General features: G+C 35.5%; 1 protein-coding gene across 5 annotated transcripts in view; it reads right to left on the bottom strand.

Moving 5' to 3' along the window:
- LOC134843558 (protein kinase C-like) overlaps positions 1 to 23,848 on the bottom strand; it is a gene marked incomplete at its 3' end in the record, with an annotated part of 77,280 nt that overhangs the window by 34,031 nt on the left and 19,401 nt on the right. For 4 of the 5 annotated variants that reach the window (XM_063859678.1, XM_063859682.1, XM_063859679.1 and 1 more), the window contains 9 exon segments: positions 4,040 to 4,147; positions 4,925 to 5,058; positions 6,794 to 6,900; positions 10,137 to 10,311; positions 16,495 to 16,671; positions 17,437 to 17,554; positions 18,116 to 18,201; positions 18,294 to 18,328; positions 18,537 to 18,767. In XM_063859678.1, coding sequence (XP_063715748.1) covers positions 4,040 to 4,147; positions 4,925 to 5,058; positions 6,794 to 6,900; positions 10,137 to 10,311; positions 16,495 to 16,671; positions 17,437 to 17,554; positions 18,116 to 18,201; positions 18,294 to 18,328; positions 18,537 to 18,766 — 1,170 coding nt within the window. 5 annotated transcript variants of the gene reach the window in all.

Raw genomic sequence — 23,848 nt, 5'->3', positions numbered from 1 at the left:
AAAATTCACTGGGAGCGTCGCTAATTTAGAAACATCAGACTTGCTTTGCGTTGTTTTTATTTCTTCCGTAATTGCTTGTAAGTTTTAGCCTTGTACAACCATCTCCATGTCCTCATCTTTTCTAATGCTAGAGTGTCTCTCCATGAACCTCTTTTCAATTGTCTGACAATTCGCAACTATTTTTTGTAAGTGTAACAATCCTTGCGCCCGAATTCAAACTTACTGATTACCTCAACTATTTTTATAGTTATTGTTCCGACGAAAGTAACGGAAAATTTGTGCTCGGGGTGGGTTTTTTTTTCTTCAGACAAATTTCGACTTTTTAACTAGCCATTTTTGACGAAAAATTTTTATAACATTTGAAAGCTATTGTTGGCCTGAGCTCAAATTTGAAAAGATATTTCACCTGTGATCATTTTTTGTAAAGTTACGGGGGTTTAAAGATTGCCATTTTGGCCAATTTGGGACAATTAACGCACGATATATTTTGCGCTATTACCGCGTAAGCGGAGAGTTAATCCGTCTTAGAAATCGTTCCAAATTGGTTAAAAGAAGCTTATTTGCCATAATTGATTTATTACAAGGTGCGAAATTTACCCTTTTGTGCTTTATATGGCGTGTGGGGTGATGATTTTCAAAAAAAATTCAAACTTAAGAAAAAAAAATTTTCATTTTTTTCTTTCATTTATTTTTTTAATGTTATTACTGCTCCATAAACCTTAGAGGGCAGTCGGAACATTCAGGGCTTCGCCTTGATACGAGCAGTCTTGTTCACTTGAGCATCAATTGATGTGTTATGGGTTTAGTATTGAGGGATAAATGTTCTGCTAAGCTAACTTTGTCTCCTGGCTTATAGTTATCTTGAAAAACCAAAGGAATTAATCGATCTACTCATGTTGTTAACCGACTGAACATAGATTTTTTTCTTATTTTGTTTACTAATGACAGCAGTGCTTCGTTGTCCGCTGTGAACGACTCCCATACGACTGCTTGTCCATCATGCAACGACCCCGTATGACTACTTGTATTTCTAGTTCTTTCCTTTTTTATATATAAATCTCTCAGCAAAGCATTGATTTGCTGTTTTAAACGTATCCGCGAAACAGAAACTTTTCTAGTTAATAATGTGTTTCGCCATCAACCACCAATTGGAATCGATTGAGCCACAATTTTGCGGTTCAGCAAGTTTTAATTGCTATAGAGAGGTTAACCAACTAGATTTTCACCCCATTTTGGCTCGTTGGCTGCGTTATGTTAAAATAGTTAATTGATACTCTAAATTTCAAATATGATCGATGACTAGGTTTCATAAATTAATTAAGAGATAAAAGTTTTGTGGTCGGTCGACTCCGAAAGACAGTACCTGTTAGTATTAAGACTAGGCAAAAGGATTTAGAGTATGATCGACAGTGTAAGTGACCTAGAAGTGAAACGGACTCGTGAACTGATTTAGTCACGAATGAAACACTAGTGGCAAAATTTTTCTCAACCGAAAACCACACCTTTCTTCGTTTCCAAAGCAATAGTAATCAAAGCAGGAGCACTTTTGTGAATTTCCATACGACAACTCTCTACAAAGAATTTTAGTGCTCACTTGTTTGTCGATGAAAAAACCTTACTCTGCTTTAATTTTTTCCCTTTTTAGATGTTTTCTATTCAGCAGGTTTTTGAAGGACAGTTTTAAAACTCACCAAACTCTTAGTCGCGTTAAGATTTTTGCATTAAGACCAGACAAAAAAAAAGATGATACAAGCAAAAATATTAGAAGAAAAAACCTTTTTTCAGCAATATGTTTTGAAAAACCTGAGAGAAACAAAGTTTTTACTTTAGCATAGCTTGAGGCATGGTAACTGAAACTTACATTAAACGTGTCTGAATTGGTATTTCTCAAACCAATATTTGGAGAAAATTGCCTGTCTCACATCAAATTGGAACCATTTGAATTGACGCTAAGTGTAAATAACACAAAAACTATCGCGCGTTAAATAGGTCGATTTGTCAATTTTCAAAAACCCATAAATTTACATACAAGACTGCTCGTATCAGGGCGAAGCCCTGAATGTTTCGACTGCCTTTTAAGGTTTATGGAGCAGTAATAACATTAAAACAATAAATGAAATAAAACAAAATCAAAAATTTTTTGTCTAAAATTTGAATTTTTTTAATGAAAATCATCACCCCACACGCCATATTAAGTACAAAAGGATAGATTTCGCTTCTTTTAACAGACCAATTATGGCAAATAAACTTCTTTCAACCAATTTGGAACGATTTTAAGACGGATTAACTCTCCGCTTACACGTTAAAAGCGAAATATATCGCGAGTTAATTGTCCCAAATTGGCCGAAATCGCAATACCTAAACCCCCATAACTTTACGAAGGTGAAATATTTTTTCAAATTTGAGCTCAAGACAATAAAATCTTTTGAATGATAAAAAAAATTCCGTCAAAAGCGGCTAGTTAAAAAGTCGAAATTTGTCTGAAGAAAAAACCCACCCCGAGCACAAATATTCCGTTACTTTCGTATAAAAGTCGGAACAAAAACATTCAAGTTAAAATAATTTTTTAAAGTTGAGCGCAAATTTCAATACTTATTAAGCTATATCTATGCCCCGCCCTCAAAAGAGCAAGTTAATAACTCTAAGTTGATCGAGAGAAAAAAACACGGGGAGTAAAATTAATTAGCCACTTTCTTCCAAAGTCGGAACAATGAAATTTTAAAAATGAATTTTTAAACAAAATTAGAGTTTTGAAAAATATAAAAACAATGACGTTAAAAACCAAAAAAAAATCAATGCAGCACGCCTGGAAGAAAAAAAGAAAGTCGCAAACTTTTTGCGTGCTTGCGGACTCCTTTGTTCTTCATTCTGATCACTAAAAGACAAGAAATCTAGAAAACGAAACAAAGCACTTCTGAATGCAAACTTGTTTTTTTTCCATTCAGTTTATATGTTCAATTGAGTTCCACGCATTTTGTTCCTGGTTCAGTTTGGTTGTCGTACTGGATAAATTTCAATCGATTATATTTCAAATGAGGAGCGGCGGTGAAGTGGTTAAGTCTTCGCCTCTCAATCCAATAGTCGGATTTTTGAGACCCACCATGATCCTTGTTTGTTGCTTGAGGGTTAAGCAACGTTACCTAGCCCAGAAAAATAACGAAAAAAATTGCATGTATATTATAACCAGGAGCACAACAGCATTTACGATAACCAGGAGCACAACAGCAATGAAGAGCTCGTATGTTCATCCTTTAACTTGTGGATAAATCTCTTAACTATTTAGCTAATTAGTAGGTTGAACTTTACTTTTAATATCGAAAAGTTAAAATAAACCTTCAAAAATCTAAGTAAAATCACATGGATAATTTAAATTTAAGTCAATTTTAATCTTTTTTGAAAGTTAAAATTTTCGTTTTTTTTTCTAGTTCAAAAGCAGGTTGAAATCAATAGTCCTCGAGCTTTTTAGTCTCTAATTTTTTCTTAACAAATTTGTTTTTTTTTGTCTTCAGAAAAACTTTAATTTCTGCTAAAGGCAGAAAAGCTAATTAAAAGAGCCGATAGTGAAAAAATGGTGTGAAATTAAACATATTGCATCTAAAAAATAGTCAGAGATGAATTTTTATGTGAAATAATTTTAATTATCCGCATCATTTGATGCTGATTTTATAGCACGTAGTTGCGAGCAATACTATTTTGATCACGAATTATTGCAAATTTTAGCAGACAGATAAATGCTTTTTTTACAACTTAACAATTTTGGAATACATATAAAGCTTTAAAAAGTAATTGTACTAGAAAAAATTTTGCCCTGAGATGTATCAATAAAGTTGTGAAATTCTCTTCAGAATAATAACGAAAATTGCAGTGGTTCAACCTAAAGAAGTGCAAAAGCGGCAGATCTTTCAAGACTTAATTTTTTCAATAAGTTGCAGAAATCGAAGCTACTGACTTTTTTTGGTTTCAAAGTTTTGAACTAATTTCTGTGTATATAAAAAAATTGCCAGTTTTGGAAAAATTAGTTTGCACTATTAAAGCTTACCTTTCCAAAGGATCCCTTTCCGAGTACTTTGAGGTAGTGGAAGTCGTCCTTGGATGTTTCCTGGAGACTATCGACGTCTAAAGACACCTGTCTATCCAAAGACTCCAGCTGCAACGAAATTCGGTTAAAACTATGCGTTTCGTCTCATAAAGAAGGGAGGCGACCATTTTAGGTATCTGTAGATATTCATATTAAGCAAAACAGTGCTGATTTGAATTATCCGAACAAAAAGAATACAACTTGAAAGTTAAAAAGCGTTTTGCTCAAATCGGGTTGATTTTAGACGCAAAATGATGAAAGCAAAACTTGCTTACAATTTTAGCAAAATAATTTTTTCCCAAAACGGATCATTATTGTTTTTCTATGATGAGAAATTCGTCGTTTTTCGTCTCAAATCAAGCCAAGTTTTATTCACTGTGTCCGGTGAATTTAAATCAGCACTGTAAAGCTTGCAACCATATGATGAAAACTAAAATTAATTCGTTTTCTCTAACCCAACTAACAACCGACCCAATTTCGATTACTCTTAAGCAATATTCGGGAACTACAAGAAGACAATAGTCTGGGTATTTCTGAGTGCTCCCGGAGCAAAATTCCGGACCAAAAAAAGCAGAAGGACTCAAGCGATATTGTCAAAAACAATCGAAAAAATTAAATGATGTTCTTCTCCCTCCTGTATAAAGTTTTTTAGTTGTTCTTAAAAGATTTCAACAATAACTGAATAGCTTTAGGCTTTTCTGCAAGTCAAGGGACATCTTCAGCTTTCAAATTGTAGATTTTGATACTATTGCCAACAAAATGGTTTTGAAATGTTGTCTAGACCACAGCTCCAAGCAGAAAACTGCGAAAACTCTAATCAAATTGTTAAATTTAAAGTAAGCATGCCTTTTTGAGCATCTTCTGCTCCTCAACTTTGATTTCGTCCACCACTGGCACATTGTAGAACTCAGCCTCTGACTCTGAGAGCAGCTTGAACCAGCGATCGATCCCTGCAGCCTCCGTTACCTCCCGGAACAATTCTAAATATTATATAAACTCTTTCATTACTAAACAACAGATGCAATTTGTTTGGGGTAGCTCAATCTTTCATAACTAAAAGTTCAGGGCGTACGCAACAACAATTCCATGGGTGGGGTTTAAAAAAAGGTTTGTAGTTTTTTTTTGAATTTTTCAAAACGGCCGAATTGATCATCCGAGCTACCATAAAACCCTAGCGAAACCTCCTAGCAAATGTCTGCAAAAAACAGGCCAAAATGCCATTTAAAAAAATTTTGAATAATTTGACCAAAAAATTGGGTTTTTCAGGGCCCCTGAAATTTAGTACATTTTAGTGCAAAAGTCGCTTTTAGAAATTTTTTAGTGTTGATCAACCAAAAATGGATATCGCAAAAATAGTACCAAAGGAAGATCTTTTAGAAAACTTGCAAACCACCTCGGAACGTAACTGTTCAGGAGATAAATTTTGATACTCTTGAAAAAATTCAAGTTTGTTTGAAATACACTTTAACAAAAAGTAGCAGTTGGCTTTCATTGAGAAGAGCATAGCTTATTTTAGATCAATTTCGTGCTATTCTGTGTGGTAGCAGCCTATTTTTGTTTGCCTTTTAGTAGAGTAGTTTAGTTGTATGTGTGACAGCAGCATTTTTTTATGTGTTTAACAAAAAGGATTTGTAGTATAAAAGATTATATAATTTGCAGTGGTTTATAAAAGGTTTTGCAATATAGAGTTGTAAAAGTGTAGTGTAGTGAAGTGCTGTGTACTGCAGTTTAACCTAGAGTAGTGTAGTGTAGTGTAGTGTAGTGTAGTATAGTGTAGTGTAGTGTAGTGTAGTGTAGTGTAGTGTAGTGTAGTGTAGTGTAGTGTAGTGTAGTGTAGTGTAGTGTAGTGTAATGTAAATGTTGTGTAGTGCTGTGTAGTAAAGTGTAGGGTAGTTTTGTAGTATAGTGCTATTAGAGTAGCGCTATTTGGTCTAGTTCAATGTACTGGCTTGTTACATTTTGCAGCATATAGTAGCGAATGTGTAGCATACTGAAGTGTAGTGTACTGTATGGTAACGTAGTGTAATAGAATAAAATGTGGTGTATTGTTTTGTGGTGTAATGGATTGTAGTATAGTGAAGTGTGGAGCAGTGTGGTGTAGTGGAACGACATGTGAGAATGTTGCAGCATAGCACTAAGAGAGTAGTTATGTGTAGTCTAGTCCAGTGCAGTGGCATGTTTTGTTTTGCAGTATAGAGTAGTAAAAGTCTAGCGTAGTGAAATGTGGTGTACATCAGTGTAACATAGTCTAGTGTAGTACAGTGTAGTATAATGTTTTGTGGCCGAGTGTAGTGTAGTGTAGTGTAGTGTAGTGTAGTGTAGTGCAGTGTAGTGTAGTGTAGTGTAGTGTATTGTAATGTAGTGTAGTGTAGTTCAGTGTAGTGTAATGTAGTGTAATGTAGTGTAATGTAGTGTAATGTAGTGTAAGGTAGTGTAGTGTAGTGTAGTGCTGTGTAGTATTTTATACAGTAGTGTATTAGAGAAGAATACTGAAGTTGAAGTTCTGTCAATCTAGTCCAGTGTACTGTTACAAAAAGTTTTGCAGAATAGAGTAGAAAAAGTGTAACATTGTGAAGAGTAGTGTCCTAAAATGTACCATATTGTAGTGCAAGTTAATGTAGTTTAGTGTAGTGTAGTGAGTTAACTGTACTGTATAGTGGTGTAATGCAGTCTTGTCTTGTGAAGTGTTTTGTAAAGTTGTGTTGTGTTATATACCGGATATTCCAAACGAGAGTGCACCCATGAAGTCGTTCCGAGTGGCTCTGTCCCAGTCCCACACCTCGATGAGTAACCTTCTGTGTCTGTCTGAGTCACGCAGGGGGCTTTGAAAAAAGCAAACTTTTAACAAGCAACCTAACGAAAATTCAAAAGTTATAAGCATTTTAATAAACAGGAAATAATAAACCAAACTATCTTTAAAAAGGGGTGTTTGGATTTTTAGAAAACTTGCCCAAATTGATTTTTTCAAGCTCTCTTAAATCAATGAAGAAACCCTATGTTGACCAAGTTGTCTGCAGCATCGGAATCTTCAAAGAAAAAATATAACAAAAAGGCGTTCTTAGGCACTTTTGGAAAAGTTTAGAAAAAAAATTAGTTTATATTAGAGCCAAAAGTTTCTTCAGAAAAATTTTAGCGATGATAACCCAAAAATGGGTTTTTGAAATACTACGAAAGGGGGATCTATTGGGCCGTCAGAGGGGGGGGGGGGTATGTTGGGGTCGTGGTAGAAGGAGTCCGCCTCTTCTACATCCGCTACTGGGCTCAGATAATATATCAGCGTTTGCTTTTGTTTTAGTAGGCTATAATTGTTTCATCTTATCACCCTTTCTTCCGATCAATCTTAAAAATTATTTTCGTTCTTCTTCCAACATGAAACGGAACGAAAAATCTTCATTTGAAATTTCGACATTCAAGACTCATTCCAAATATACTTTATTTTTACCAATCCAAACCATGTGGTACAAATTGGAATTCGCTGTTCCTGGTTTACTAGCCGTAAATTTTTAATAACCAATAGATGGAAATAATTAGGGATGATCGTTGCATCTTTCCGATACTTAGCATAATTATTCCATCAATTTCCCTCTCTGTATAATAATGAGATCGCCGGGTAGCATTTTCAAAACAAGAGCTGTAAAAAGGAAAAAATTGTTTTTTTTTTCCCTTAGGATTTTTGTATCATCCCGCTTAAAAACAGCCCCACTACAGAAAAATTAATCATTTTTCTCTGTAGTCACCGGAAAGGTTTCATCAAAAAAACTCGGCAGCAGAAACAAGTCATTTGAAGGCTTAATATCAACTTTTCGGCTGATATGTATAAAACAATCTCGTAGGTAATTTTTTTTACGCCCAAGGGAGTTATAAAGTTAATGCTCCCACTTTTGGTTCGGAGACCTTTCGCGACAATTCTCGACCTTTTTAATTGAAACTATACGCATTCGCCCTGCGAGAATATATCCAACTGATAAAAATTTTATCAATAATTTTCAATGATCTGTTCTTAAAAACGCAAAGGGTTCGGTAATTGTTCCCATCATCTGGAGGAACTTTGAATTTGGGTGTGTTTCTTTTTGGTTTACTTTTTCTATTTGTTTACCACGCAAAATTAGGTTACACAATCAATCAATGCAGTGGTTTGAGTTGTATATCATATTAAAGCCCTTTCAGTCAGTCGTGATTAGAACGACATTAAACATTTTTGAGTCGAGAACAACCGGTTCAAAATTTTTGACTTTTAGTCTAATTTCGAACAAATAAGGTGAGCGTGCAGGCTTACATTGACTATTTTAAGCTTGAATTCAGCCGTGAAAACTTAGTTTTACTCGAGTAAAATTAGTTTTTGGAGTTTTTGAGGGCCATTTTGGGAATCAAAAACTTCAAAAATACTTTTTTTCTTTTTGTAGCCATTCTCCTAGCTAAAAAATTGGTTTTTCAAATGGCCTTTTTGACTATGACCGTCACATTTGCCTCATTCAGATTTTTTTTATTACACCACACAGAAAAAACGACACTAGTTTAAAAAAACAGTTGTATTCTGAAGACTCTGGTCGGAGCATTCTGTGCTACTTGCACAGTCAGTAACCGGCTATCCTTGTTTTGTTTTGCGGGCCCCGTCAGCAAAAACTTCAAAAAACAAAATAATTTGTTTTTATTCGCAGGACTATTTTATACGAAGTATTTTGAAACGAAATATAAAATTTCCCAGTTGAGACGTCAGAATTGGGACCAGAAAGACTAACGCCCGCACCGGAGCTCCATGGATATTAATCGATTATATTGGAAAACTGGTGTCTAAAATGTTGTCATTATAATCCATTGTTGTTGCAAATTTAGACCACGAAATCAATTATATTGTCATTATAATCAATTATTTTCGTTTAAACACAATCCATTGAAATCCACTGGATCCAAACGGATTATAATCTTCAGATTTTTTTGCAAAATCAATTGCAATCTAAACCTAGTCGAATTATCCCTACCACCCCTTACGTTTACCCCCAATCCCCCACATTTACCCCCCCCCCCAACCTTCCCAATTTGGTTGCTATTTTGAACATGGACGGGGGAGGGAGGTTACTCAGTTGTTGCACCCTCCCCCCATTTTTACCCCGCCCACTTTCAGTAAACATAAACAGGGAGGAAAACGGAGGGGGTAACACAGGGAGGAAAACCGAGGGTAAACAGGGAAGGGGTAAACGGGGTGTAAACGACAGAAAAAATATAAAAGTTGAAACGTGAAATATAACTTTTTATGAAACCTAATAGGTAGCAACTGCGCTAAGCAGGAAATGCGATAACATGACTAACCTTTCAAAAAATCCATTATAATCGATTATAACCGATTATAAGGGATTATATTGGCATGAAAATATAAAAAATATAATTAATCCATTTTTAATGAATTATAATTGATTATAATGGATTATAATGACATAAGATTACTAGGATTATAACCCATTTTTGATGGATTAAAATCGATTATTTTTGTAAATTTATAGATTCTGACTATAATCGACAATATAATTGATTATTATTCATGGAACTCCAGTGCGGGCGACGATCGGAGATAGGCCGAAAAACCGAAAGCCAACAAGCCGAAAAAAAAATTCCATTCCAACAATCCCAAAATTAATATTATTATGCAACAAAACGACAGATGGTCGCTGTTGTTATGCAATTATTAGCTAATTCTGATGCATTTTACGTTATATTCAGGGTCGGATTTAGAAGGGGCGGACGTCCCCCCTCCCCTCCCGAACCAAAAGGTCCCCCCTTTGGTGCTTTTTAATAAATCCATTTTTGGCCGACCGACTTTAAAATTTTTCTAAACGCGCCTTTGGCGCCAATATATACTAACTTTGAGTGGGAGTAACAAACTTTTATGACAGCCACATGAGTATCACCCATGCATGGAAACATTTAATTATTTGTATATTAATTCAAAAAACGGCCTTTATGAATTTTGCCCCGAACACCAATGAAAAAACCAAGCGAACGTTCTCCTCTCTTATTCGATTCATCGACAGGTTTTCACTGGGTCCGAAATAACTTCACTTACATTTCGACCTGTTCGTCCCATTCTGGATTCAAGTTGGCCTTGATGATCTTGCTCTTGAACTTGAAGCTGCTTCCGTGACTACTGAGTGCGGGGTCTTCGGGGAACAAACGCATCTTGAAATAAGGGTCAGCTAATCCGTTGACATCCATCGGAATCAAATTGCGCGCCTGTTTCACTGAAAAATGACATCTAAAACTAAAGTTTTACATTTTTTGAAAAATTGCTTTTTTTTCAAATTTTGAGACCAACCCTGAGACGTAACACTTAAGATTTGAAATACCTTAAATTAAACGGAAAGTTTTCCTTAAAAAGTATGGCAAGTTTCCGGTCTTTTCTTAGGGATATGTTGCATTTGATTCATTCGGCTCGGATGCTGCATTTTAATACATTCGGTTCTGGTGAACGATTCTCTAAATTGTAGCGACTTAGAGCACGAGAGCACTAAATATTTTAACTAATTCAAGCGTGAGCAATTAGGAGCTAGTTCCAAAAAAGCAAATGTGGAACAATTAAACTAGCAAACAGTTAGTTAGGAGCTAGCTAAGTTGAAAAACAATTTAAGAAAAAGGACTTGACTGTTATCCTGATTAATCCAGTTGAAAATCTTGAAACTTTCCTTAAACGAAAACGTGGACGTATGTATACCTTCGAGTTTTTTAATTTGGTTCTTATCTTTCAAAATGTTTTCAGGAACAAAGATGCTTTTCTGAATTTTTTTAAGCGTTTGGTATCAGTGAAATTTGATTGAACAAGAATTTACAAGAGAAAAAATGTGCAATTTTTGGTAAAATGATAAACTCAACGTACACAAAGTTTTCTGGCAGGTCTCAACGTTAAAGTTATATTGGAGGTAAATAGATCATCGTTTAAGATAAACTGATGAATGAGTCATACTGATGAATGAGTGTTTAAGATAAGTCAGTAGCGTGCAATTTTTTGGTCAAATATTTTTTTAAAAGAGCTCAAAACACCATTTTTGGCCTGTTTTGTTTTGTTAAACGTCTGCGGTGCAAAAAATTTGACAAAATAGGGTCCTTATAGTATTTTTTGAGAGCTCGTTAAATTAAATTGGTCGACCTTCAAAAAAAAGAACGACAAAATTTTCAAAACCACCCCCATCTCCAAGGAAAAACTTTTGCACACGCCACTGGCTGAAATGACAAACATCAGCGTTTAGATAAACTGGTAGGATAGAGGTCAGCGTTTAAGATAAGTTGCAGCCATGAAAGTTAGCGTAAGAAACACGTGAAAGGATAAAACACCAGTAAACTAATCTTCAACTAAAAAAAATACTTGAAAATGTACTGTTTTTCATAAATTGAGACCAACTCTGAGGCGGATCATTTAACCTTGAAAAACCTTAAATTTAACGAAAGTTTTTCTTAAAATGCATTATTATTATTATTATGATTATTTTTATTATTAAGGCTTTACAATTCAATTAATGGTAAAAGAGTTGATGTTAATGATCCCGATTGATAGCACCGATGAATGGATTGGCAAGACAGTTATTGTAGTTGCAGACTATACGCCAGGTGCAGCTTCTGTTGGTGTCGTAAACTTTGAGATAGAAACCCCAAAACAGGTGAAGCAAACGTGGCTTGAGTCCTTGAGGGCGGAAGAAATTCACAGAAGGTGGTAACGGGTTCAGGAGTTTTTGGACACGGTACAAGAAGTTGCTTCTCGACTTAGAAAGTTTAATTTTCTTCACTCCGAACGTCCTTGTTCCGCTTCTGGTGTTTCTTTCGGGTGCTTACGTTTTTGCCGAATGCCAGTCAAAGTTATACTGATCATTGAGAATACTCGAGAAAGTCAGCAGATCTATGAGTTCGAGATAAAATGAGATTGGAAGAATATTAAGCTTGAGCAGTTGATCATTGTATATCATCGTTGTAACCAAGAATCCACTTTGTGATTCTTTTCTGGACATTTTCCAATGTTTCAGATCAGTTTGAGCAGGGAACCAGCAGGGTGAAGCATAGACCAGTATTGGGACAATTAGGCTTCTATACAGTGACAGTTTCACACTTGTATCGGTTGAAGAGGCTATGCTCCGCCTGATCATCTGAAAAATACCGTTTGCTTTCGCTATTCTTGTTTCCATGTGGGCACTCCATGATAAATTACTAGAGACTAGGACACCCAAGTATCTCATGCCGTTAACGGCTTTAAGTTCTGAATCACCGATACATAACACGTGAGATTCGCCGCGGAAAAGAAGGCTGTAGCTTTTGTCCTCAGCAAAAGACATGCCATTTTCCACGATCCATGCATACACATTATTCACATCTTCTTGAAGGTAATTATTTTCATTCATACTATTGCGTCGATCATTGAAGAGCATCTTGAGATCGTCAGCGAACAGAGATATTGTTGAGTTGAAGACTCTATCAGGAAGATCGTTGATAAATATTACAAAAAGAATTGGACGCAGTAATGAACCTTGGCGGATACCACTCAAAACAGCTAACAAGAAGGATTCGTGCCCGTTGAAGCGGACAAATTGCTTACGGTTGTGAAGATAGCTGGCTATAACATCAAGCAATTTGCCTTTTATTCCCAAATTCCCCAGTTTCTTCAATAAGGTGGAATGGGGTACAGTGTCAAAGGTTTTTGCGAAATCCATATATACAGCGAAAATCTGAGTATTCGAGTTGTCATATGCATCATAGACTTTATCAAGGTATGTGAGTAAGTTTGTTGTCAACGATTTCCGTGGAAGGAACCCATGCTGGTACTGCGATACATTGTTCACCAGCTGATTTTTCAATGACGCAAAGACACATTTCTCGAACACTTGTCTAATAATATTCAAGAGCGTTACAGGTCGATAGTTATTACAGGAACTCGGAGAACCTTTTTTCAACTGGGGACTTACACATCCTATCTTCCATCTAGCGGGAAACTGCCGTAGGCGTTTGATATTTGAAAAGATAACACTTATTGACTTCGATAGGGATGTAGAAAGATTTTTGTAGAAGATTGGAGGAATTTCAACCGGGCCTCTGCTTTTCCTGACGTCTAAATTAATGAGAATGTTTCTTATTGAATCTTCAGAAACATCGTAATCATTGACCATGCTGGCAGGCTGCTCCGAATCGGGAGGGCAGCATCGTAGACATTCTGTGAACTAGTGAACACTGAGTGGAAGTAGCTGTTCATCACATTCTATTGAATTTTTTGAAAACGAGCCTTCAGCACCGAGGTTTTAGATCTTGACATAAAAAATAAAAGGTGTCAAAAAGCGTCATATTTGAGGGCGCAAATAGGACTCAATTTTAGACTCGAGGCAGATACTTGCTAATAGGTACTGTGAACCGGCTTAGGACACAAGACACCATACCCAATTAGGTCTGACATGATGGGTCGAATGAAACAATGATTTTCTAATTTTTGTCAAGCTCAAGAATTTTATTGAAGTTGCACTAGAAGACATCAGCAACTATCCATGCTGAAACTTTGAATCCGACTTTAAAAGTTTGAAGCTATGCTTATCTGGCTACTAATATGCAATCAGCTTATCCGGTCTCTCTGTTTCTGATACGATTCACGAGCTTGGAGCAATCAAAATGACCAGAATTGCCCTTCACGTTCCTTCTCTAGAACTGCATCAATTGATCGATCAAAACAAGAGCTTGCCCCAACACTTCCAACAATGTGGCGATTTTACGTGGGCATTGGTTAAAAGAAAAAAAGGATCTAGTTGCTGCAGTAAAGCATGGTAATGTTCAGATTGATTCCCGAAATGATAGACCTGCCATAGCATCATTGGCATACGAACAACATCAGATGTTTTACTCTTACCCCATTGACTTTTTTTCACAGAGCTCCAGGAACGCTTCTACTAGCAAACCGCTGTTCAACTGAATAAATGTTAAGGCTGCAAAGAAGGAAAAACTTGTGGCGCAAATTTGGGAAAAAATTGTGGCGCTTCCGACTGCACAGTGATACTTTAGAACCTATGAAAACTGGTCTGAAAGAGATTCACGAAGCAGGAGTTTTTGTTTTGGTTCAGTGAGATGCCATCTTCTGTGACTGTCTGCGCTGATAAGAGCTCTTTTCCCAACGGGAAACTACTGGAGACCTGTTTATACTCCCTGATGAAAAAGAATACACTCTCATGCTTGGCGCTATTTTACATCCGTAAATATAAGAAAAATAAAATAAAAAATATATTCGGAAGTTTTGCCGCAAAACATTGAAAACTCAAAAATGTTCAAATTTGGTTTTTTGTTATTGTAAATATATTTTTGCTAATTTTTTCTCAATGAAACCCACAGGTTTTAAATAAAATTTAAAATCCCCAAACAGTGAATAATGTATGATTTTCATAACATAATGAAATAAAAAGTACTTAGTTTTTGATTGGATAATCGCTGTCACTCATTTAGAAAAATCTCGCACTTGTGAATTCTGGAATATGTTTTACGCGAGACGAGAGACGCATGCAAAAAATGCAGAAGTGCATGAAAAGGTTCATCTTAATGTCATTTTCACAAGTTTTTGAAAATAGTTTGACTGTTAGTTTGAAAAAATTGTTGCTACAATCCATCAAATTTTTTAACGCTTTTTTATCTTATTATAATTGAATACTTGGAAATTGATATTATAATTGATATACTTCACAAATGCAATATCAGGTGTTTTCTCAAAATGCATGTTTATTTGCCTCTATTAAAAATTCTGCAAGGTTAAGGGAATGCAAAATCCTATAAGAATTGTAAAAAATAAATAACAGATTTTGAACTTGTACAAAATGCACCTCAGACTTATAAGTTACGTAAGTTTTTTGCATAGTTCTGAAGTGTTTCTGAATTGTTCACAGAATTTGATATTTTGTGAAGTTCTTGTCAGGTTGTTATTAGCTTTTGAATTGGTACTTTCATGATGTAAGGTTTTTGTATTCGTTCTTACAAGATTTAAAATTCTTAAAAAAAGTTTTAATTGCAGTATATCCTCTCACCACTCTTGGAAAAATCTTAGATACACTCCTTCTCACCACAATTTTTTTTTTCAATTCTTAACACATGCACACTACTTTCAAAAAGCAGTGGTGTTTTTTCACCTTTTTCCGTCAGGAAGTTGTTAAACTTTTAAAAAATAATTTTCCGTCTTTTTGCAATTGGTAGTGACGCGTTGCCATTACTTGACCATCATGAGCTGGATAGAAAATGAATGCATAGGATTTTGACTGACGCTCCATTTTCAAGCACCACTCCCGCTCAACCAAATTTAAACCCTAATTTAATCAAATTTTAAAAATTACGGCGTCAGATAACTCGGCGTTTTTCCCACCTTCTTTGCGTCGTTACCGTTGAAGAGGAAGTCAAGTGCGATTAAATGCTGTTTTCTGACAGTTCTGTGGGTAAATTAGTTTTCCGATTGGCGCTCTTCAGATCCTTGCGAGAAACAGAATTCGACTCAATTAAAACCTTTTTGGATGGAAGGGCATTAAATTTAGCCAGCCTATGAGATCACTAATAACTTTACGTAAAAAGATACTATTTAATTTTCTTCAAAAATATACCCTAAAAATTAACTCCTCGGAAATCTAAGTTTATCAAAAGGCAAAAATTTCTAGCCGTTGTTTTCTCGACATTGAAAAAAAAACGTTTTGAGGTTTAAGATTAGCTTAAATCACAGGTTTCAAAAGAATACATCGCTCAACCCCGTGTTACGTGTATTTGATGAATTAAATTTATTGTGGGTTCCTTCTCGCGGCATTAAATGACACCAAATTAAAGAAGAGCTCTAGCTGATTGAAAACTCAATCAAAAAACTTGATCCGCTAGAGTTGAATTTTCAAGTATGTTCCTAAAATTGATAGACTTTGCCGAAATTTTCTATGTGATATTCCTTTAATTCTGAGACTGTTCCGAATTGCGAATGACTGTATATTACGCAAACAAGACATATAATTCCCGATGAGTACCCCTCGTTTGTACAACACGTCACCTGGATTTTCTGGAGAAAATCGAAACAATTGAAAAAATAAAGGTGCTAATGCGCAAAAGATAAGCTTTTTCTGTAAACTGAAGATATTCCCTCAAAGCAGGCAAGTATATCTTAGGTGTCGATTGATGTTGCTGTAATTCGACACACAATCTGACTGAGTTATTCAGTCAAACGAAGTGTTTTTCTTGAAACCCCATGATGTTTTTTACACCAGGTGCTCAAAAGTAAATAGAGGTCAATTGAGGGAAAAAATTGCGTTTTTCCCGATGCACTCCTTTTTTTCTCAATTTTAGTGTATATCGATGCCGAGTTCGCTTTTAAAAAAGCTTTATGGTCATCAAATCGCCCCCCCCCCCTTCCTACAACACTCAACAAATTATATCGCCAATCTAATCCGCCCTACCTTTGATAAGGAATCTTCTGGTGGCTTCTGCTGGCCTCCCATTGCAGTTCTCACTTTGGGGGGTGTGGGGGAGGAGTGAGATGGATATTTGGATTCTGCCCCTCCTCTCGAAGATGTCCTGGCCACACAAACTGGGCACGTACTTGGTGCATTTCTTGTGCACATTGATCAGGCACTCTACAAACAACAAGAAAAAATTGGTACAAATGATAACCCAAAGTCAAGCCCAGTGGCGTGCGCAAAAATTTTTCTAGGACGGGGGGTTTGAAAAATTTTCAAAAATTTTGTCAACCTTTTTTTTGGTGGATCAATTTGATTTTCCGAGCTCTCCGAAAATACTTTGAGGACCCTATTTTGTCAAAAAAATTTCTGCGCTGCAGGCAAACTTTTTGAAAAAATTTCAGCTAAACGTCACTTTTTGAGAACTTTTTTTTTCAAAAAAATGTGATAAAAAAGTTGCGTGATTTTGGCACGCGCTACACCTCAAATTTAGTTCTACTGCCGACGAAGGTGCCTTTATAAATTTTTTGAAATGAATGTCGTGAAATTATGCCAAACGCGGGACCCTTTGGAAATAATTTGGCAAACAGAAGTGAGGTGAAGGGGGAAGGCGGTCGCAGCCCCAACCCGCCCCCCTCGGCGTGCTACTGGTCAAAGCCTGAGGCCTGAGAGAACGTCATTCGATTAAATGGTCCGGTTTCAAATGTCTCTGAAAACTTTCTGGGATACTTCAAATTATCTAAAAAAGAAGAAGTTGTTTTCACCAAAAAAGAGCAGGTGAATCTGTGTAAACTATATAAAGAGAGTATCCAAAAATTCTGACACGAAAGGTTGTTTTGTCTGCTGAGTTCATTTCAGTTTTAAAAACTGGTTTCTTCGGTTCATTTCTCAATTTGCTTTTTTTGGTCCAAAAAGTTTTCTTGGTTGAATGATGCTTCTTACTTTTGCACTGTTTTCCTTGATTGATGAGCCCGTATAGCATGGACCCGCAGTGATCGCAGAAAGTGAACTTCTGGTAGCTATGGGTGGCGAACTCGTGCTGCAGACGGCCTCCTTGTTCCTGAAACCCAAAAAGTATATAATTGATCGCATATACTTTTGAAGGCAGGGGCCGATTTAGGGGAGGTGCGGGGGGGGGGGTGATGTTTGGACGCCCCCTCCCCATTCAGGGATTCGACCCCCTGCCGACCCAAAGGGTCCCTCATTTGTACTATTTTGAGATATCCATTTTTAGAGACGGACCCTAAAATTTTTCTAAATGCGCCTTCGGCGACAATATATACTAATTTTGAGGGGGGAGCGCGCGCCGAAAAAATGCGACTTTTTGGTCAAAATTTTCCAAAAAATGCTTAATAACGCCTTTTTTGGTCAATTTTTTCAAAACTTTGCCTGCGGCCAATTAGGAAAATCCCATCGAGAAAATCCTAGATCCGCCCCTGTTTTGAAGAATCCCAGAGCTAAATGTCTTGCTGTCTCTTCTTCATGATTCCATCCAGTTGCTCCATCAATAGATGGTTTAATATATGAAGCACCGCAAAAGTCAGGGTATAAAAATAAAGAGAGATATAAGGTATAACAAGAGTGAATGCTTTTTTATCGTCTGAGGGAAAGACTCACTCACCGAATTATCGCCTTGGATTTTGTCCAGACCAGGGCAGGGGAAACTAACAAGGGCGTGACATCTTCTGTGCACCACAAAGCCACAAACTAGAGGAAAAAAAACAAATATTTCAAAAATAGTTTTTATCATACATCGAACAAGCTTTAAAATTTTAAAAAGTAGAGTTTGGAAAACATACTCGAACATTTCATTCCCTGATTGCCGACTACGCCCCTGAAACATAAGACTATTAATGACCTACTATGTAAACCTACGAGTCTAAAGTGTGATCACATCGGATGGACCATAACCAAAGATAGATTCATATGCACATACAAATGTCTACACATTTATTGTATACGCCTGGCGTATTCACGACTGGTGGACAGATCGATGTCCATAAACAGGCATGTGTCCATATATGGACTTTTTTTCGTCTCACCATATGAAATCTCTGCAATGAGCACAGAAGGTGGGCTGGTGACAGAAATGAGGCAGAAAGTGGTGGTTCTTCACATGCACCGAAGTCTTCTCCCGAAGTGCCTCCCGCTTCCGCCTCCGCTTGATGATGGGTTCAGTGTCCACAATTGTCATCCTGTCCAACTCCCCCTCCCCATCCCCTGAAGTAGACGGTAGTGAGTCTGCTACAGAGCTGTTGTCTAACGAGTCCATTCTGTAAAAAAAAAGAAAACAATTAAAAGGTTTAGGCTAAACTGAAACAAAAAATTAATGAAGATTGGATCAAAGAATTTTGTAAAGATTAATTGCAAGTGCTCTCTTTCTCCTTAAAATAGCGCCAGTTAAGACAAAACGCACTTAACTAGAAATTCAAATTGCATCTTTTTTCAAAGTGGGTTGACTTTAAGTGAAAAACAATGAAGAAAAAACTTGCTTAGGTTTTCAGCAAATAAAATATTTTGCTCGTTGTTTTGCAGTGATTTCAAAACCTAATTTTCAAGAAACAGCTCTTTTTGCTTTCAATCATTTAGCTGTTACGCTTGATTTTCTTACAATGAAAGCGCACTTTGTGAGTCAATAGCTACTTACAGTCTAAACCATGAGCAAGTATGTATTTTTAGATACCCTCTCAAAAAAAAATACAGCACATTGTTGAATTTGAAAACTATTTTTGTGAGAAACTAGCGAACGGTTTCATGTTCAATAAATCCTTTTCCTATGTGATGTTATGCAATGAAAACTAATCTCGCATTACGAGGCTAAAGTGTGCACTGGATAGGCGCAAAATTTGGCGTCTGTAGGTCACTGGAATCCACGCACAAATATTTAAACATGTTCAAACACTAAAAAATACAAAAAAAACTTCCGTGAAATCCGAAAAAATATATATCTGTAACCTAATTTGTTTTGTCGCGGATTTTTCAACGCGCGAATATAGCTAGCGGTTCTAAATTCCGTAACTCTGAGAGGATTGCGCAAAATGTAGATAAAAACTTGACCTAAAAATGATTCTATATATGGTACTGAAATCCGTTTAAAAAAACGCGGATTCCTCAACAGCTAAATTTTGCTGTAAAAGTATTTGTATTTGTTTGTGGATTCCACAAAGTGTTCCAAATTCACCAAGTACTGTTATGGACTCCACAATTTCATCTGTTGTTGGAGCCATTTTGAGCAATACAATGTTTAAGCTCTTTAATTGTGGAATCCAAAACGGCAAATAGGATTGAAGAAAATTAACTATGTTGCAGGTTCTGCGGCAAATCTGATTTTGGTTTATTGTGAAGTCCTCTTTTAATTCACAAATTGCAGAGTTTGGCCTCGCAATGTGCCTCAGCTTCGATCTTCAGCTTTTTGTTAAGCCAGAGATTATTAATTCGTTGCGCTATCTCCGTAAATGTTTAATCCTACCATGAAATCTAAACCAAGTTAGACGCATCAATAAGATGCGTCTAACTTGGTCTGCAAGATCATGTCTGGGCAGCTCTCGGCTTTGCTTCGACGCTGTCGGATTTTACAGCTTTTTGTTTCGATTTTCGTAACGAAAGTAACGGAATAATTGTGCTCGGGGTGGGTTTTTTTGTCAAACTAATTTCGACGTTTTAACTAGCCATTTTTGACGGATTTTTTTAACATCATTTGAAAGCTATTGTTGTTCTAAGCTTAAATTTGAAAAAAAAAACACCTGTGATTAATTTTTGCAAGGTTATGAGGGTTTAAAGATTGCCATTTCGCCAATTTTGGACAATTAACGCGCGACATATTTCGCGCTATTAACGCGTAAGCGGAGATTTAACCTGTAATAGAAATCATACCAATCTAGTTGAAAGAAAGTTATTTGCCTTCAATGATTTGTTACTAGGAGCGAAGTCTATCACTTTTTACTTTATATGGCATGAGGGGGATAATTTTCAAAAAAAATTTCTCATACTTTTTTTCATTTTGTTTCATTACCTTTAATTTTTTCATGTTATTTTTTTGCTTCATAGACCATGAAATGTAGTCGGAACATTCAGGGCTTTGCCCTGATACGAGCAGTCTTGTTTTCAATTCGACTCTAACTTCGACGCAGAAAGCAGGCTGCTAGGCATAAGTCAATGCACAACTGAGATGACAAAAGTTTTGTACTAAATTATTTTTATTGAGGATTTTAAAGGTCTACGGAGCTTTTAATTTTTTTCCGAGCATTGAAAGTAGAAAAAAACTATCTTCGATAGTAGTTGATTTTTTAAAATTTTTTTATAGCTTTTCCACTCAATTTTGAGTACCATAAATAATCATCGGAACCAGCTGAGTAAATTTTTTCATTCAAACCCTTTCAGTCATTCGTAATTTTTTTTTCATATGATTTCGGTGTTGAGAAAAACCGGTTATAAATTTTTGAATTTGGGTGAACTTTTGAGTGAATACAGCATGAAAATTATAGTGAATATGGTTTTCGAAGTTGTTTAATCCTTGCCTGGGAGTAATAAATAAAAAAACATGAAAAGAATTTTCTGCAAAAGATTTCCTAAAGTTTGTTTTTTGCTTTTTTTTCTTCGTTTTTCGAAGGAAAATGTACCGAATCTGTCTAAATTATAGGCTATTGTTTAGAGACTCTCATGTCGCCATGTTTTTGAAAAAAGAAACTGTTTTTTTAAATGATTGTGGCCGGAACTTTCTGTGCTACTTGCACAAGAATCGGCCTTTCTTGTTATTTATTCAATATATTTAATGTCTGTGATTGTTTTGATTTTGATAATAGTCTAAGTTGAGACCAAAGGGAATTAATTTTGATGTATCAATAGACCCCAATCTCGACTGATTGAAAAAGAAAACACGACCATTTTGGCCTAATTCGTCTGCATTATAATCAGTTGGCAGAAAATATTTCAGTCAAGAATCAGGCTAACAACAATCAGTATAACTTTCAAGAAGGCTCACCAAAATACATAAGCAGTTGAAATATTTTCATTTTTTTGTTTAAAAAAATGATAATGTCTTTTTTTTGTAAAAATTCTCAAATTTTACAAAAATATCTTCAGATATATCAATTTATACAAACAAGTAATGATTCCAATCAAGTGCTATGTGTGGCAGCATTAAGAGTGTATTTTTGGGATTGGGGCGGGGTTACCTGTCGCTTCTTGTAGAATCAAGGGAAATTGTGGATCCAGTGGAAGTTTTATGTATGGACTTGATAAATTTCTTCATTCTCTGAAAGATCCAGCGATCAATTTACGATAACATAAAAAACTATTTACATTTCACCACTGATTTATCTATCTCTAACTTCCTGCATAGTTAGAAGATGTGCACGTTATTCTAATGAGAAATCGATATGGATGGTAATGATGTGTCGTCAAAGGCGGATTTAGGGGAAGGGGCAGAACTGACATCCGAATCCTGCTTTTTCAATGTTTTGCCAAACCCAATTTGGGTCAAACAACCCCTAAACGTTTCTGAGGGTGTCTTTTTCGCCAAAATCAATGAATGACAAAATCACGAAAGAAAGTCAAAACTAGTCAGTTGCGCAGAAAACTCTGTCAAAATAGGATCTTATATATCTCTTTTAAAAAAAAGCATCACGAGTCAAATGCGATATAGTTTGGTCTCAGCTAGAAAAGTAGAAAATTTTGGGTAAAAAAGCTCAAACATAATAAATATAGAGCAAAAACAGTTTTTACGAGTTTGAAATATGCTGTTCAAAGTTGTCATGATTTTGCAGATGAGCACAAACTTGTACTTCAATTCAATTTTTGGTCTTCCTTTTTGTTCTTAAAGTATCGGTATCGCAAAACCATTGCGTTTGCCAATTTAATCCAATTTCCCCACAAACTAGATCACAAAATTTGATGAAAGAATGACAGTGTTACTGAATTACCCAAAATTCTATATGCAAAAAAAAAATATTTTCTAACTGAAGTTTCAAATAAAAATTCTTTTGACGATATCAATGCATCTCCCGGAAAATTAAACAGATTTTATCGTAGGACTTAACTATTTAGCGACTGTGATTTTAATTTTTTGTTTGCTGAAATTGTTCAAAAACATGACAGTCTTTCAATCATTTTTGGCTTCTCTGTAGTATTAAGAAATTACACGCACTAAAGTACCTATTTTAGAGCAAAGTTTTATTTTTTTCGGTTCATGCCATTTTCAATATTTTTTAAACAACACGCTAGTTTGAAGCTTTTTAAGATCCGACAAAAAATCGCATGTTTCACTTCTGGTATGTAAAAATTAGAAAATAAAGCACAAAAAGCGCTTGTTCAAGTTTGGAATGTATTGAATTTTCCATTATTGCAAAGGCGAGGAGATTCGCTTCCTGGAATGAAATCTGAATGTGTTTAACCACTAATGTAGTGCCTTATAAAAAGTTTAGTTTTTTAAGTGATATCATAGACGGGAAGGGGGCGGTAGTTGAAAAATCTAAGATGATTACATTCTTTTTCTTTTTTTTTTGACGCAACTTCTGTCTTTTCATGTAATCTTGTCAAACAAACGAAAAAAATTTGCGCAGCTCATGACTTTAATAAATAGCAGCTAAACATTTTCTGCAAAAAAAAATTTTATTGAAGATTTAGTCGTTTGAACTATATTTGGAAAGACGCAATACTGATAACATTCAAAATACTTTGATGAAAAAAACAAGACTGCTTGTATAACCTTAGTCAATCAAGGGAGGCTATCTTGCAAGAACCTGCTATATAACCTCAATGAAAGATAAAATTTTTTAGCAAGATCTTTGGAGATTATTTTATTTGGAAAAAAAACAGCTTTACTCGCAAAGACAACGTATAGCGTTTGTGCACAAAGTGTAGTAATAACATTTAAATAAATGAAGAAACAAACAAAAAAGAAAAAGAGAAAATTTTAACCTTATTATAGATGATAACAATTGTTTACAGTATTTATTTGAGCACATGATACAAATTGTCTCAAGCTAATTGACTCTTTTTACCAAAATTTTGTTATAAATAACGAACCTTTCAATTTACTAAGTTGCAAGAAGTGTAGTTTTTTTCCAAACTAGTATAGTTTTTTATCTGCTTGATGGTATAAATGCTTGGTTGTTACTGTGCAAGTAGCACAGAATGTTCCGACCATAGACTTTAGAAACTTTTTTTTCCATTATAGTGTAGTTTTTTTCTGCTTGGTGGTATAAAAGGATCTGACGTAAAAATATAATTTAGATTTATTAGACAGCCATAGTAATATAGGCAAATTGAAAAAAGTTTTATTTAGAAAAATGACTAGGATATTTAAAAAATTATTTAAAAAAATTGAAGCTTTTGTTTCCCAAAATGATACTAA

This window comes from Symsagittifera roscoffensis, chromosome 4 (assembly GCF_963678635.1).
Source record: "Symsagittifera roscoffensis chromosome 4, txSymRosc1.1, whole genome shotgun sequence".
NCBI lineage: Eukaryota > Metazoa > Xenacoelomorpha > Acoela > Convolutidae > Symsagittifera > Symsagittifera roscoffensis.
Note: the sequence above shows the minus strand (reverse complement) of the source record. Positions and strands in the feature narration are given on the sequence as shown.